General features: G+C 36.7%; 1 protein-coding gene across 6 annotated transcripts in view; it reads right to left on the bottom strand.

Moving 5' to 3' along the window:
- The window catches only part of Xkr9 (XK related 9), a 111,281-nt gene that overhangs the window by 50,709 nt on the left and 44,288 nt on the right, over positions 1-16,284 (bottom strand). For 4 of the 6 annotated variants that reach the window (XM_090338941.1, XM_090338940.1, XM_090338935.1 and 1 more), the window contains exons 3-4: positions 9,017-9,527; positions 7,045-7,107 (exon numbers count right to left, since the gene is read on the bottom strand). In XM_090338941.1, the coding sequence (XP_090195067.1) occupies positions 7,045-7,107; positions 9,017-9,288 (335 nt within the window). In that variant the 5' untranslated portion in view covers positions 9,289-9,527. Of the gene's footprint in view, positions 1-7,044; positions 7,108-9,016; positions 9,528-14,469; positions 16,253-16,284 lie in introns of those variants that run through there. The other 2 variants (XM_090338937.1, XM_090338939.1) reach the window with 2 other exon arrangements.

Raw genomic sequence — 16,284 nt, 5'->3', positions numbered from 1 at the left:
CTAGAACCATGTCCCCAGCACTAATTTGGCTTATTGTTATGAAATATTCTAGTTTTTTGCTTACTTCTCACTATTTGTCTCATAATGCTGCCATTTCTTAGGCTAAGGAAATATAAAAAGAAAGAAGGAAAAAAGACCCCAAAAAGGAAGATCTTTAATTCAATTTTCCCTTTTATTCTCTGTTAATTGTCATATGCACAAAATGCTCACATAATTACAAATAAAAAATAAAAAAAGTCTTGTAGTAGAAAACTTAGTCCTACTCTCATAAGCCAATGACCTGTTCACTATGAACACAAGTCACTGTTATTAGTTTTATAATGGCCTTGTAGAATTTCTTAATGAGTACACAAGCAACTACAAATATATGTGTGTATATACATATATATACTCCTTTTAACATCCTTCTTTTGTGAAGATTGTAGCATGCTATGCCTGCTACTTCATCTCATTTTTACACTTAAAAATAGATCTTGGAGCTGAATGCTGATGTCTGATATCTCATGTGCTCATGTCTATAATCTTAGCTACTCAAAAGACTGAAATCTGAGGACTGTGGTTTGAAGCCACAGAAAAATCTATGAGACTCTTGGCCCTGAGTTCAAGCCCCATGACCAGCAAAAAAAAAAATACACTTTAGACATCTATTGTCTCATGAAATACTTTCTGGTACATGTTATACATGTTATTTACATATGTGCAAGTATAATAAATCCCATGAAAGATAAATCCTACATTAAAAGTATACTTGCAACAGAATCAAACCATCTTCCACAGAGATTGTACCAAACTATTCTCTGATCAAGTTATGAGAGTAACATTTTTCTTATTCCAATTATCATTTGGAATTTTGCAATTGGATGTGCAACTTCGACTGGCATTTTCACTATGAATAAGGCTTAACATTTTTTATACAACTCAAAATCAATTTATGTTTTCTTTTGTATAAGCTGTCTTTATTTTTTTCCATTTTCTTTTTGAATGAATAGTCTTCTACATTTTGACTTCTGGTTATTGTTTACTTATTTGTCTGTAGAGATTATTTGTTTGATTGCAGTTGCAGATTCAAACTGAAGACCTTGTATGCTCGACAAATACATCACCAATGAAACATACCTAGCCTAGAAGTTTCTAAACGTTAGAGAAGTCTGTCTCTATCCTTTGTCATCTGTAAGTTACAAACATTTTTCCTTGTTAACAGTTTTTCTTTTGACATTGCTTTATTTTTGTTTGTTTGGAGAGTTTGCTTTTGTTTACTGACATGCACTTGGTTTATAGTCAGATCTGCTTTTTTATAGGTTCAAGATTTTGAAGACTGCTTAGAAAAGCTCACCATTTAAAAATTATAAAATAATTCTCCCATGTTATCTTACAAAACATATATGGTGTTTTTGACATTATTTGATTCCACTTAAATCTTCCTAGTTATTTATTCTCCCTACCAATATAACCCATACATTATATTTTCAATTGTCCAAATTTAAAATTCTAAATTGTCTAAATTCTAAAGCTGATTTAAAAAATAAACAGACAAACAAAAAAACCTTGTCCTGGAGTGTAGCCTACTAATAGAGTGCTTGCCTAGCATTCACAAAGCCCTGGGTTCAATTCCTCGGTACCACATACACATAAAAAGCCAGAAGTGGGGCTGTGGCTCAAGTGGTAGAGTGCTAGCATTGAGAAAGCTCAAAGACAGTGCCTAGGCCCTGAGTTCAAGCCCCAGGACCAGCAAAAACAAATTTATAAAAAAAAACCTTTACTATTACTGCATATAATAACTTTTGACTCATACCTATTCCATACAATTTCTAAATACTGTAATCTAGTATACAAAGAAAAACATTTTTCTTATCTTTGAAGGTTGCATGTGGGGAGATAAAAATGCTATGCTGGAAACAAAATTCTCTTTGATTATCTTTCCAGATTTTCCTTGCACTAAGAATTTCATACTATGGAATGTCACACAATAATTATAGGAACAGAAGAAATAACCTGCAACCTTTAAAAAAAAGTCTCCCGGGGTCGGGGGTTTGGCTCAGCGGTAGAGCCCTTGCCTGGCAAGCACAAGGCCCTGGATTCTGTCCCGGCTCTGAAAAAAAAAAAAAAAAAAAGAGTATTAGGGGCCGGGAGTTTGGCCTAGAGTGCTTGCCTAGCATGCACAAAGACCCAGGTTCGATTCCTCGGTACCCCACATGCATAGCAAAAAGCCGGAAGTGGTGCTGAGGCTCAAGTGGTAGAGTGCTAGCTTTGAGAAAGTCCAAGGACAGTGTTCAAGCCCTGAGCCCAAGCCCAGGACTGGCAAAAAAAAAAGTCTCCCACGTCTGTCCCTGTATTAACATTCTAAACTTTTCTCCCTGATTATATGTCATGGTAGAGTAAAATTTGCATATTTTATTTCTTTCTAAATGTCTGCCCTGTTTTCCTGGTATAGAAAAAGAAAAACATTGCCTGCACAAGGATATTTACAGAAGCTTTATGCAAAACTGCCAGAACACAGAGGCAAACAAGATATCCTAAAGTAGAAAAATGGATAAACTGTTACATCCAGACAATGAAATACAGCAGTTAGGTTATTGACCTAGGAAAAGATATGGAAGAACTTTAAACAGGTTATTGACCTAGGAAAAAATGTGGCAGAACTTTAAACATATATTACTAAGTGAAAGTGATAGTCTGAGATATATTCAGCATTATCCAGCCATATAACACTGACAGCCTTTGAAAGACAAAATGAAGGAAGTAGTAGAAAAATCAGTGGCTTCTAGAGGTTAGCAAGGATGCAGAAATGCATAAGTAGAGCTGAGTGCTGGAGAATCATGCCTGTAATCAGGAGGCTGAAATCTGATGATCCACAGTTTAAAGCCAGCTCTGGCACAAGAGCTATTATCTCCAACTAACCACTACAAAACCAGAAGTGTCATTGCGGCTCAAGTGGTAGAGCACTAGCCTTGATCTGAACTGCTCAGTGATAGTGCCTAGGCCTAGGTCAAGCCCCATGACCGATAGAAAAAAAAAAAAAGAAAGTTATCAAGCAAGCAACAAGCAAGCAAGAAATGCCTCATTAGAGGCCAGAGGGCTTTAAAGCAGTGAAACTGTTCCTTATAACACTGTAGGAGTACATACAGTTCTCAAAACTCACAGCACGTACAACACAAAGAGGGAACTCTAATGTAAAATATAAATTTGGGATAATGTCAACATAAATTTATTGTAACTAATGTAGCAATCTAGTGCCGAGTGCATATAATAAGGAAACCCTGTGTAATGTGTGTGTGGCAAGAAGACTTAGAAAGTGTGTACAGTAACTTATTTCTGCACAATTTTGCTATAAAATTAAAGCTACTCTAAAAAGAAATGATTACATGACTTCAAAATACAAAGTTAGAGTAAGCAAGATGGTATATTTATTTACCAAAAATATGATTGTCTATGCAGAATCATAAAGGCAGGCCCTTCATGTTGCTCCTTATCCTTCCAACTGTTCAAGAATTCATGAACTAAAAATGGAGCCCAAGCCAGACATTGATGGCTCAGTCCACCAATTTTTGAATCGAAAATCAGGAAATCCCTCTCAGTTCTGTAAATGGAGCTGAAATAATCCTGATGCTCCAAGCCCCACAGAGTTCAACTTGCTCTCTTTGCACTTTCAAGGAAGGAAGATTCACATGGAAAAAGCAAAAACAGCTGGACGAGGTGGCTCATGCCTGTAATCCTAGCTACTCGGGAGGCTGAGATCTGAGGTTCGAGGTCCAAAGTAAGCCCTGGCACAAAAGTCCATGAGACAATTATCTCCAAATAACCATTAGAAAATGGGAAGTGGGCCTGTGGCTCAAGGGGTAGGGTGCTAGCTTTGAGCTGAAGAGCTCAGGGCCAGTTCCTAGGACCAGAGTTCAAGCCCCATGACCAACAAAAAAAAGAAAAAAGAAAAGAAAAAGCACAAAAATTGCTCTCCTGCCCGTGGAAACATAGGCAATTGTGTGATGAGTAAGTTGAACTCTTTAAAGGTTTGTTTTTTCTTTGGTTTTGTTCCTTGCCCCCCTTTGGTTTATCCCCAGTAATCACTTATTTTTATTCTGGTACTCTGTGTCTTGTACATACTCTTATTTGATTTGGGGAAGGGAAGGGAAATAACAAAATGGTGAGACAAAGACAAAGGGCTAAGCAGTGCAGCAGCAACACACAAAACACTCTGTTGGAAATGAACTTCACAACCTGTGGAGTGGGAGAGTAAGTGGGAAAAGAACGTAGGAGACAAACAAGGGAGAAAGAGACAATGTTCCACAAGAAACATGCTCATTGTCTTGTGTAACTGTAACCCTCTGTGCTGCATCTTCACAACAAAATATTTTTTTTTCTTTTTGTGGGTCATGGGGCTTGATATAGCCTGGTGCTGTCCCTGAGCAAATCAACTCAAGGCTACCATCCTATCCTTGAGCCAAGCCCTACTTCTCATTTTTTAGAGGTTAATTGGAGATAAGAGTCTCAGGTCCTTTTATGCCCGTGCTGGCTTTGAACCCAGATCCTCAGATCTCAGCCTCCTGAGAAGCTAGGATTATAGGTATGAGCCACCACACTCAGCAAAATAAAACAATTTTAAGTGTACTTATTACCTTATGTAATTGTAACCCCTCTATCATCACCTAAATGTACTCATTACCTTACTTATGTAATGTAAGCCCCATTCATCACCTTTACAATAAATTAAAAAATAATAAAGCCACAAATAAAGGAAAAGTTAGCAGAGAACCAGTGGCTCATTCCTATATATCCAGTCAGAAGGCTGAGATCTGAAAATCATGGTTCAAAAGCAGCCTTAGAGAGGGAAGTCTGTGAGACTCTTGCCTCCAATTAACCACCAAAAGATGGAAATGAAGCTATAGCTAAAGTGGTAGAGTGTTAGCTTTGAGCAAAAATTAGCTCAGAAACAGGGCGCAGGCCCTGATTTCAAGCCCCAGGAACAGTACACACACACACACACACACACACACACACACACACACACACGAATAAAACCCCTAAGAAAAAGCAATTCCATTGGTATAGCCTGAAAACAGATGATGTGTGACTAGACAGTACCATTTTGGTTGCATTCATTGAGCTGATAATTCTATAGTATTGCCTGAAGGCATTTGCTGATTCTGTCGCAATCAGGACTGATGCAAATTTGGTATTTTCAAAAGGTTACTGTTAAGAAATGGAGAGATTAGCTTCAGTTTTACAGATTGTGGTAGGTCCTCAATATCAGTTTTTTCCCCTAGAACATCTGCTTAATGTTGACATTACATGATGGTGGTTAAAAGCTAAGTAGAAAGTTTTTGAAAAGTTGCAGAACTTCTGTATGGCAAAGGATATAGCTAGCAAGCTAAAAAGAAAGCCCACAGAGTGGGAGAAGATCTTCACTAACCATACAACAAAGACCTCATATCTAAAATATATCAACAGCTCAAAAAATTGAATCACTCCAAAACTCACTTCCAAAGAAACAACCATCCCATTAAAAAATGAGCCAAAGACTTAAAGAGAGTCTTCTCTGAAGAAGAAATAAGAATGGTCTATAGACACATGAAGAATTGCTCAACATCTCTGGCCATAAAAGAAATGCATATCAAAACAACACTGAGATTCCACCTCACTCCAGTTAGAATGGCCAGGCTCAAGAAATCTAATAACAATAGATACTGGTAGGGATGTGGCCAGGAAGGATCACTACTACACTGTTGGTGGGAGTGTAAACTTACTCAACCACTATGGAAAGCAGTATAGCGTTTTCTCAAAAGACTAAACACAGAGCTCCCCTATGACCCAGCAATTCCACTACTTGGCATTTACCCAATCATCCAGAAACAAGGATACTAAAGCCACTAGCACAACGGTGTTCACTGCAGCACTATTTACCATAGCAAAGATATGGAACCAACCCAGATGCCCCTCAGTAGATGACTAGATCAAGAAGATGTAGTATTTATCCACAATAGAATTCTATGCTGCCATCAGAAAGAATGACATCGCCCCATTTGTAAGGAAATGGAAAGACTTGGAAAAAAATCATATCAAGTGAAGTAAGCCAGACTCAAAGGAACATAGACTCAGTGGTTTCCCTCATTTGTATAAACCTTAGACTCTTCTAGCAGAGGATTACAATAAGGGCAAAACCTAGATACATAGGCCATATAGGATGAGGGTAAATGAAAGGACCTCCAAGATAAGGAAACAAGAGCCATATAATGTGTGATTGTTGTTCTTAATGTACTATGTTATTTCTCATCTCTTTTGTTGTCCTTGGTTATTATCATATTGTTACAATATCTTACCTTGATATCTGGTATATTGTATATATGTTTATTTGCTTATTTGATAAGATAGGGAAGGGGGAAAACAAGATGAGGGGAGAGGGAAGGAGGATGGGGGAGGGAAAAACTGACAAAAACATGAGAAGGGGTATCAATGTCTGTGAAGTAATGCATCTTATATCTGACAAATATAATACAACCCTTATATTAATTACAATAAAAAAGAAAGTTTTTGAAAAGCAAGGTAACACTGCTAGCAAGCTTATAATAACAAAGAAATAAAGACTACTGTTCCAGATCTATGAGGTAAGAATAACTACAAAGGCCCTCAGCCCTGAGGCTGACCTTTAAATACTTAGCCTCTATGATTCTTATACACAATGCCTGACATTCTATCAAAAATTACTAAGATAAAATGTTACTAAGGTTATTACTGAAAACCAAATGTCATCTTTTATTTATAACAATTAATAAGAATATCTTGTACTCTTTTAAATGTATCAGTTGAAACACCAGTGAAATATTTCTGTAAATGTGACATTTTTCCACTAACAGAATGACAAATAAACTCTTATTTACTATATTTCTAAACTCATTGCATGAATAATTCTTGTCCTTCATATATTACATTTTTCATTAATAGAATACTGATTCAATCTTACTATAAATTTATTTAGTTATCAATACATCTCCTCTGCTTCTTTCCTTCTCATTGAAAATGTGTACTTCCAAAAGTGATTTCCAATATTAGTACCTCAGATACTTTGAATTCTGCTTCTGGAAAGCCTCCAAACTTCTCTCTATACGTTTTGTTTCTCTTAGCAAAGTAAAATACATATTAAATTAAAATACTTTGTTAATGAATCTGGAAAGTTCTGACAGTACAGAAATGTCTCAGAAATACCAGCAGTAAAAAGCAAGTAACCTTTGTTCTACTTTGTAAATAGAAGACCTTTACACATTTGACTACCCACAGTTTCCATTTGGATTAAAGAATAACAGTATCAGTAGTCAAAAGAATAACCATAATACTGTAATTTGTGTGTGTGTGTGCCAGTCCTGGGCTTAAGCTCAGGGCCAGAGGACTGTCGTCGGATTTTTCTCAAGGCTAGAACTCTACCACTTGAGCCTCAGCACCACTTCGGGCTTTTTCTAAGTATGTGGTACCAAGGAATCAAACCTGGGTCTTTGGCATGCTAGGCATGCACTCTACCACTAGGCCAAACTCCAGGCAATACTGTAATTTTTAAAAGACAATGAAAACCAATGTGAAAGAACTTAGAAAACTACAAAGTTCTACATTTAATGTAATGACATTATTAGTACTATAACCAAAGCTCAGAATTTTTAAAGTATTTTCAATTAATGTCCATAAATTTGCTACTTTTAACAGGATAAAATAAAAATTATTCTCTATGTTAGTGTCTAAGATAAGACATATTCAAAACCTAACTATAAAAACAGTGTATTGTCCTCTTTTATAAGTATCTTTGATAATTCTCTTTACTTTTTAAGATGTATATTGTTTTTTAAGAGAATAAGATCCTTTATTGAAATAATAAAAATGTCATGAAATTAGAAATACAGAGAGTTATGGAATTTTCAAACCTATTGAGAGTCAATTTTAACTATAAAATAAGGTTTTTCACTGGGGATTTGTTTTATTTTGTCTTTTTGTGGCAGTCCTGTGGCTTGAACTCAGAGCCTGGGCTCTATTCCTGAGCATTTGTTTGCTCAAGGCTAGCCCTCTACTATTTCAAGCCACAGATCCACTGCCAGCTTTTTGGTGATTCATTGGAGATAATTATAAACTTTCCTGCCTGGGCTGGCTTTGGACTGTGATTCTCATATCTCAGCCATCTGAGCAGCTAGGTTTACAGGTGTGAGCCATTTACTCCCAACTCAAAATAGGGTTTTAACAATATAATGCTCATGGCTGCTTTGAGTTTGTCTATGACCTTCTGTGTATCTAACCACATGATTACATTGGTAATAGCATAATTACAGCAAAAATTTCATTTAAATCAATGATCATAAAAAACTAAGTACTCTGTCAGAATTTGCACTATCAGCTTAAAATATACATTGAAAATAAAACTGAGTACCATATCAAAAACAGTAACAACTAGGTAAATTAAAATAGCCTACTAAGTTAGATGTGGTGTTACACACCCGTAATCCTAGCACATAGGAGGCTAACACAAGAGGACTACAAGTTAAAGACCAGCTTGGGTGATTACATAATGAGACTCTCCCAAAAAGAAAAAGAGGAAACACTTCACTGATGAAAATTGTACCAGTACAGTAATATCTCCCCCCCCCCCTTCTCTCTCCCCTGTCTCTCTGCTTGAATTCTGGACCTGGGCACTGTTCCTGAGTAATTCAGCTCAAGGCTAGTGCCCTACCACGAGCCATAATGCCCACTTCCAATTTTCTGGTGATTAATTGGAGAAAGGAGTCTCACAGATTTTGAGCCCAGGCTGGCTTTGAATGGCGATCCTCAGATCTCAGCCTCCTGAATAGCTAGGATTACAGATGTGAGCCCCAGCATCTCACCAGTAATTACTCTTGTAAGTACCAATTGTGAAAACAAATCGTGAAGTAGTGAAAGCGAATTGTTTGTGCTACTTGCCAATAGGAAACTATGCCATATTTGACTACTCATACATAAAGGTAGTTTCTGTTTACAAAAAATAACAGTATAAGTGATCAAAGTGTATTCTCACCTTGCAAAAACTCCTCCTTGCAGGCAATGAAGTAGAAGAAAAGAATGTTGACTTTCTTGACCTGCTGTTTTTAAATCATCCTTAAACCAAGTATAACTAAAACACTGGACCACAACAGTTCCAAAAAGCATGAAGCTTAATATTAAAACACCAGAAACATATTGTCTTTCATGGAAAAACCTGATAGATACACAGATGTCCATAATTAAATCAGTTATATAGATTATAATGCCAAAAACTGACATCATAAAATTGCATTTTGTGTATTTCATTATGAATGACTATAGCCCTTAGCTTCTTGGTTATTTTCTCTCTTCTTACAAAAAATTAAGAAAATGCTGGAACCACTGTCAAAGAGCACTTTGGTATAGCACTAAATTCTAATTTTGATTCCCTAAATCTGTTCAGAAAACTGAATATTATGAAATCTAAATCTCCAATCCAGTTCCAATATTGTTAGGCCTTACTCAATCTTCTTTTTCTTAATTATCTTCATTACAGATGAAAATACCTAGAATGAAACAAAAACAATAAATTTCTAAAACTTGTCAGTATAAATATTTATTCTTGAGTTTTAAAGTATATTTATTTACACTTAAGAATCAGTTTATACTTATGTAAAAATTATCAGTCTATTAATTTGTTAATTATAATTACACACAATTATAAATTATAAGTTAATGTTTAAGTGTACATTTCATTTAATTAAAGCTCTATTTTTCCTAAATATAATATAGTATCACAACATATAGTTATATTAGGGAAAGTAAAGTCTCAGAAATACACTTATAGTTTCCATGAAAATTACTATACATCCGTAATAAAAGATACAGCGTGTGCCCTTTCAAAAGGATGAAGTAGGCCAAGAGCATGGCCTAGTGGTAGAGAGTTTGCCTAGCATGTACAAAGCCCTGTGTTCAATTCCTAGGTACCATATACACAGAAAATGCCAGAAGTGGCGCTATGGCTCAAGTGGTAGAGTGTTAGCCTTGAGAAAGTTCAAGGACAGTGCTCAGGCCCTGAGCTCAAGCTCCAGGACTGGCCCCCAAAATGATAAAGTAGCTTTGAACTGACCTCATGTCTCTAAGATGTATGAAGTAAACCCAGTAAATATCAGAAAGATAAAAACAGTATTTGTAACTTCATAAGGAATTCCAGGAACTAGAGGAAATGTATACCCAACTAATGACAGTTAATACTTATTTATCACTTAACATTTATTTGGCACTGGCAAATGTATAAAATGACCTCATTTAATTCTTAAAACAAATTTAGGACATAAATATTATTACTGTGCTGAATATAATCTGAAGACACAATTTATCTGACATGGGATTGGATTCTGTCACCATTTGTAAACACACACAAAAATCAGATTTCTGTCAGCTATTAAAAACTAAAAGATCTACTATTCTATACTATCATTTCTTAATAAACAATTACAGCTACATTTTCCCCTTGAAATATAGACTTAATGATGGAGTCATTATGAAGATTAAGAGTTCTAATGAAGATTAAGCCCCTAATGAATATTAGCCCTTAGAAAAATAACTGCACACACATCTCCAGAAACGTTATCATTATTACTCTGAGTCGTGGCTTGCCTGATAGAGTTTGTGATCTGACCTCACTTTATATGTTAAATCAAAAAGTACTACAGTACAATCACAAAGCTTTGAAAACACAAAGGAAATACATGGCTAGGGAATTTTCTGGCCAGTCCTGAGGCTTGAAGTCAGGGCCTGAGCACTGTCCTTGGGATTGAGAGTTCTACCACTTGAGCCACAGTACCACTAGGCCCAACTTCCAGCCCCAAGAAATTTTTTTAATATCAAATTAATTTTAGCTGTATTGTTTGGTGGAATGGAATTAAAGAATGGCATTCATCTTTCTTCATCTTTTTTTTTCTAACACCATATAGAATACACCATTTCCCCTCAAAATTTATATTTTGAGAGCCTAACTCCAAAATGTGACTATATTTTAAGACAAAGCCTCATTAATAGGAGTTAATAATATATGAACTCTGGGGCAGTAATTTAATTAGACTGGTCTCTAAGAAGATAAGAAGAGGAAGAAGATCTTGGCATGTGTCTCTGGGGTAGGAAACTTACCCAGCATAAATCCCTGGATGAAGAAGAAGAAAAGAAGAAGGAGAAGGAGAAGGAGAGGGAAGAGGGAAGAGGGAAGAAGGAAGAAGGAAGAAGGAAGAAGGAGAAGATGAAGAAGAAGGAAGAAAGAAGAAGGAGAAGAAGAGGGAGAGGAAGAGGAGGAGGAGGAGGAAGAAGAACAAGAACAAGAACAAGAAGAAGAAGAAGAAGAAGAAGAAGAAGAAGAAGAAGAAGAAGAAGAAGAAGAACAAGAAGAAGAAGAAGAAGAAGAAGAAGAAGAAGAAGAAGAAGAAGAAGAAGAAGAAGAAGAAAAGGAGGAGAAGGAGGAGAAGGAAGAGGAGGAGGGGAGGGGGAGGAGAAGGAGGAGAAGGAGGGGAAGGGTAAGGGGGGAGGGGGAGAGAGGAGGGGAGGGGGAAGGGGAAGAGGAGGAGGAAGAAAAAAAAAGAAAGGAAGGGAGGGAGGGAGGAATTCTTGATATATATATATATATATATATATATATATAGAGAGAGAGAGAGAGAGAGAGAGAGAGAGAGAGAGAGAGAGGAGAGAGAGAGAGAGAGAGAGAGAGAGAGAGAGAGAGAGAGAGAGAGAGAGAGAGAGATTTTTTTTTTACTTCCGACCTCCAGAACGTTCCATATGCTCCTTTCAAACTGTTGGGTAAGTCAAAGAACAAAAAGCTCTGCCTTCATGGAACTATATACTATATACTGTATACATATTAACAATAATAATACTGAATAAATAAATTGAAACATTAGATCAGATGATTAAAAGTGCCAGAGGGGACAAACAGCACCATAAGAAGATCCAGAGTAAAGTAGAGATGGATAGGTCATGGCTGAAATTCAAATTACTTGGTCAGACTGGAATTTGCTAAGAAAGAAGCCATGTGGATAGATTCCAAATAAAATATTTTCCAAGTAAAGGAACAGATAGATTTCAAATCTAATGTACAAAGTACAAATTTCCTCTAGAAACAAAAGTCCCATAAAATTTTGGCAGATTCCTTAGCATAGTTATATTGGTTATATTTAATGTGTTCCCAAATCCTGTTTTAATATTAAAAAATGTAATTTAGGGTTGGAGGGATATGTGAGAATACTGAAGGAGGTAATATTGATTGAGCTTCATTATATTTATAAATTACTTTGTTGAATGACAACTCTTGTACAGCTACATAAAGCTAATAAACGAAAATGTTAAGGTAATTTATAGCTAAAAACCAATGGCTCCTGCCCATGATCCTACTAACTCAAGATATTGATTTTGGAAGATCATGGTTCAAAGATGGCCTAGACAGAAAAGTCCTTTAGAGTCAACCTCCAAAATAACCAGCAAGAAGCTGGGGTGGAAGCATAACTCAAGTGGTAAATGCCAGCTGTGAACAAGTAAGTCAAGAGAAAGTACAAGGCATCAAGTTCCAAGAAAAAATAAAAATTAAGCTTTGGTACTGAGGAAAAATTCATAAGCAGAAAAATAGAAGTCATAAAAAAACATGATTACAAAATGTTAACTATAAGTGATACATTATTGCATTTAATCCACACTCACAAGCCCCTATGTAAAGGGTATTACTGTCTGAAAACTGAAAACAGAGATACTGGGTATTAATTGGGCATATGAGTAAAAGTTAACCAAGAAAATAAATAAGTAAAATCTGCTTGTTTCCAGCACAAAAATCACATAAAATCCTACATAATAAATGAGGAACAGAAAATACTAACAGATGCTTGAATATGACACTTGGGCATAGAAGTCTACAGATTTTTTTTTTTTTATGTGACCAGTATACACAGTTCACTATTTGAGATACAAGGTCTCACTGACTGTTTTATTTCCAGGCTGGCCTTGAGCCACAATCTCTTCTTATCTCTGATTCCCAACTAGTTAGAATTATAAGTCTCCGGGCCTAACCCTCATATGCACACATTTCTAGGAAGTAGAAGTCTACAGATTTGAAAAAGACTAAAAGCATATTATGAGCCACCGGGCGTGGTGGCTTACATCTATAATCCTAACTGCTCAGGAGGTTGAGATCTGAGGATCAAGGTTCAAAGCCAGCCCAGGCACAAAAGGACCTGAGACTCTTATCTCCAATTAACCTCTAGAAAACGGGAAGTGGGGCTTGGCTCAAGGGTAGGGTGGTAGCCTTGAGCTGAAGAGCTCAGGGACAGTGCCCAGGCCCAGGGATAGAGTGGCAGACTTGAGCTGAAGAGTTCAGGGACAGCACCCAGACTGAGTTCAAGCCCCATGACCCACAAAAAAAAAAAAAGTATACTATGATTTTTTAATAGGAGAACAAAGAGGGAAAAAAACATGATTAGGATTTCAAAGAACGAAATACTAAACCAGGCACTGATGGCTCAAGCCTGTAATCCTAACTACTCAAGAAGCTGAGATCCAAGAATCATGATTCAGAGCAAGCCAAGGCAGGAAAGTTGGTGAGACTCTTATCTCCAATTAACAACCAGAAAACCAGAAGTGGTACTGTGGCTCAAAATGGTAAAGCACTAGCCATCCTTGAGCTAAAGACTTCAGGGACAGTGCTCAGGTCCCGAGTTCAAATCCCATGACCAACAACAACACGAACAAATTGCGAGATATTTCTACTCATTTTCCAGACTTCTCTCAGCATAACTAATAATCTGACAAGTTCAGTAAAGTAAAACTTGAATAAGATGTAATAATTGAACTCAATTTTTACAGAAACTGATTTTGAACATAAATAACATAAAGTTATTGAGTATAATATTGAGTCATCTCTGTATATGCATTTCTTAACTGCTTTACTCATAAAGAGAGTTTCCTTTGCCTAAAATGAATAAGTAAAACAGTAGCAATTTTATGAGAAATTTTACAACATGGGAAGAATCATTTCTACAAACCAGACTTTATATTTTCGGTAGCCTCTATAACTTAATCTCATATGATAATGTTCAGATATCTACTTCAGTCAGGCAGAACATAATTTTACCAGGAAGGAATCTACATAAGAAGCTAAATATAGCAGCTCTTACAACAGTCACACAGGTTTATAACTTAAATTAAGGATAATGCAGCTCTATCTCTACAGGTAATTGGCATTCCAATTCCACATTAAGAGAAATAAAGCCACCTACAAAATTTGGCCGTTAGGAGATTTCTTGCACTTACTGATTTCCTAGGACATTTTCAGTCCATTGATTCAGAGGTCAACCCACTTACACAACTACCTGGCTGTGGGCCAAAATATATACAACCTTTGCCCTTGAACATCTCTCTGCCACAGAGCTGATATATGAAGAAAGGAAAACTTAGAAACTCATCAACCAATTCAAGTCTTATGAAATAGAGACTTACTTGTTAATCCAAAATGTCTTCTTTGATTCAAAGCTCCTTCTGAAAAATCTTCATTTGTGAATCATTTATCTTTTTCTTCACTGAAGACAAGTATAATCAAAGAGCGTATAATACAGTAGGATCGAATACTAAAATGAAACTGAACTCACTTGTTACTCACAGTGGTATTTTCTAATCTAGTGATAAGAGTATGTATCATTATGACCAAAGTATACTTGTTTATAATTATCTCTTTGGGGAAAGAAATAGCATGGTTTCTCTCATAACTGACTGGATCCCACGCTTCCCCCACTATACTAAATACTTGAGATAAATAAAAGGTTAATTTTGGTGCACAGTGGTAGAGTTCCCAGTCCATTATGTAATGACCCATTGCTTTTATGTCTGGCATGGGAAGGGCAGTACCTCAAAACAACAGCAAACATTAAAGCAAAACTGCTCACCTTATATCAGAAGCAAAGAGAGAAAGACCAGAAATCCATAATCTCCTTCAAATAACCTGAAAACTTCCCAAGTCCTGTTAAAGGTTCCACTATATACCATTATCCCTATAGAACGAGCACAAGGCTTGAACATATAGGCTTCTGAAGAACATTCAGATCCAAACTACAGAAATTCCCCAAAATAAACAATTTATTTCCTCTTCTTCAAGGTTATTTACTATCTAGAATAGCCACTAACTACCTATAAAAATCCTTAGTACTCCTTTAAGAATAAGCTAACAGCCCACACTGTCTCCTTGCAATTGCATCATTTTAGCTATATTTTACTGCTAAAATTGACTTAGATAAACTTTACAATAAGGTCTCCATAGTTATGACCCTCCACAAAGAAAAAAAAAAAACTATCTTCTTCTTTTTACCGTCTCCTAATATGTCTACCACAACACTTTGCACATTGCAGTTAGATTTAAAAAAAGGACTGCAAATGTAACTGAACAAAATCCAGAATCTTTGCTCTTTCCTATAACATCCTTAATCGCTCCATGACAGGCTTGTTTGTTGGAACTGGGGTCTACCTTTGTCCCTGTTGACCAAGAACCAGCTATAAAAACAGGCTTATGCAATCGTGCCAGGCCTTGAATATTCTTTTCATTAACTTATTGCTCAAATTTTTTAAATGGGGAGCAGTAATTAATTCTAGAGTAGTTCATACTCAGACAAGAAAAGACTCTTTACAAAGAGAAACAAGTCTTTCACAAACCCTTCTTATTCCCCTGGTCTGGTGAGTTAGCACAAGAGAGGGAGGGCCATCTTTTTTCTCCACACAGAACAAGTGTTGATGAAAGGTAGGAAGGATAAGGTGCCAGATGAAGCAAATCCACCAAATGCCACCTCTTTTACCAAACAGTGATAAATAGGATGTATCTCTTAGGATTAAAATGGGACACTGCAACAGTGCTGGTTAAGATCTAACAACATCTATCCACCAAGATTTAGCACTTCTTATTTTAAAAAAGATGAATTTGCATACCCAGAAAAGGGCGGAGGGGAGAGAGAGAGATAGAGAGAAACCCTGCCATGGCCTAAAACCCTGTGGCAATCCTTTGGGAGGAGGGGAGGGAATGGTGTACAAAAGCCCCCAGCCTGCCTTCCTCTGGCTCCATCTCAAGATAGATTCCCTAGGTTAGAATGAGTCTTTCACGTGGATGCACTCGTCTGCTTGGGCACGAAGTCCAGTGCGGACACCCAGGCTCGACAACACCGATCCCACACTCTGCTCCCTTCAGAACAACTCGGGCCTAGGAGCCAGGCAACTCTTCCAGACAGGAGGGCCAACTCAGTGCCTCACGTGACCTATGGCCCCGCCCCCGAT

This window comes from Megascapheus bottae, chromosome 9 (genome assembly GCF_031878675.1).
Source record: "Megascapheus bottae isolate mThoBot1 chromosome 9, mThoBot2.hap1, whole genome shotgun sequence".
In the NCBI taxonomy this organism is placed as follows: Eukaryota; Metazoa; Chordata; class Mammalia; order Rodentia; family Geomyidae; genus Megascapheus; species Megascapheus bottae.
The sequence above is the reverse complement of the archived record's forward strand: the minus strand, read 5'-3'. Positions and strand labels throughout refer to the sequence as shown.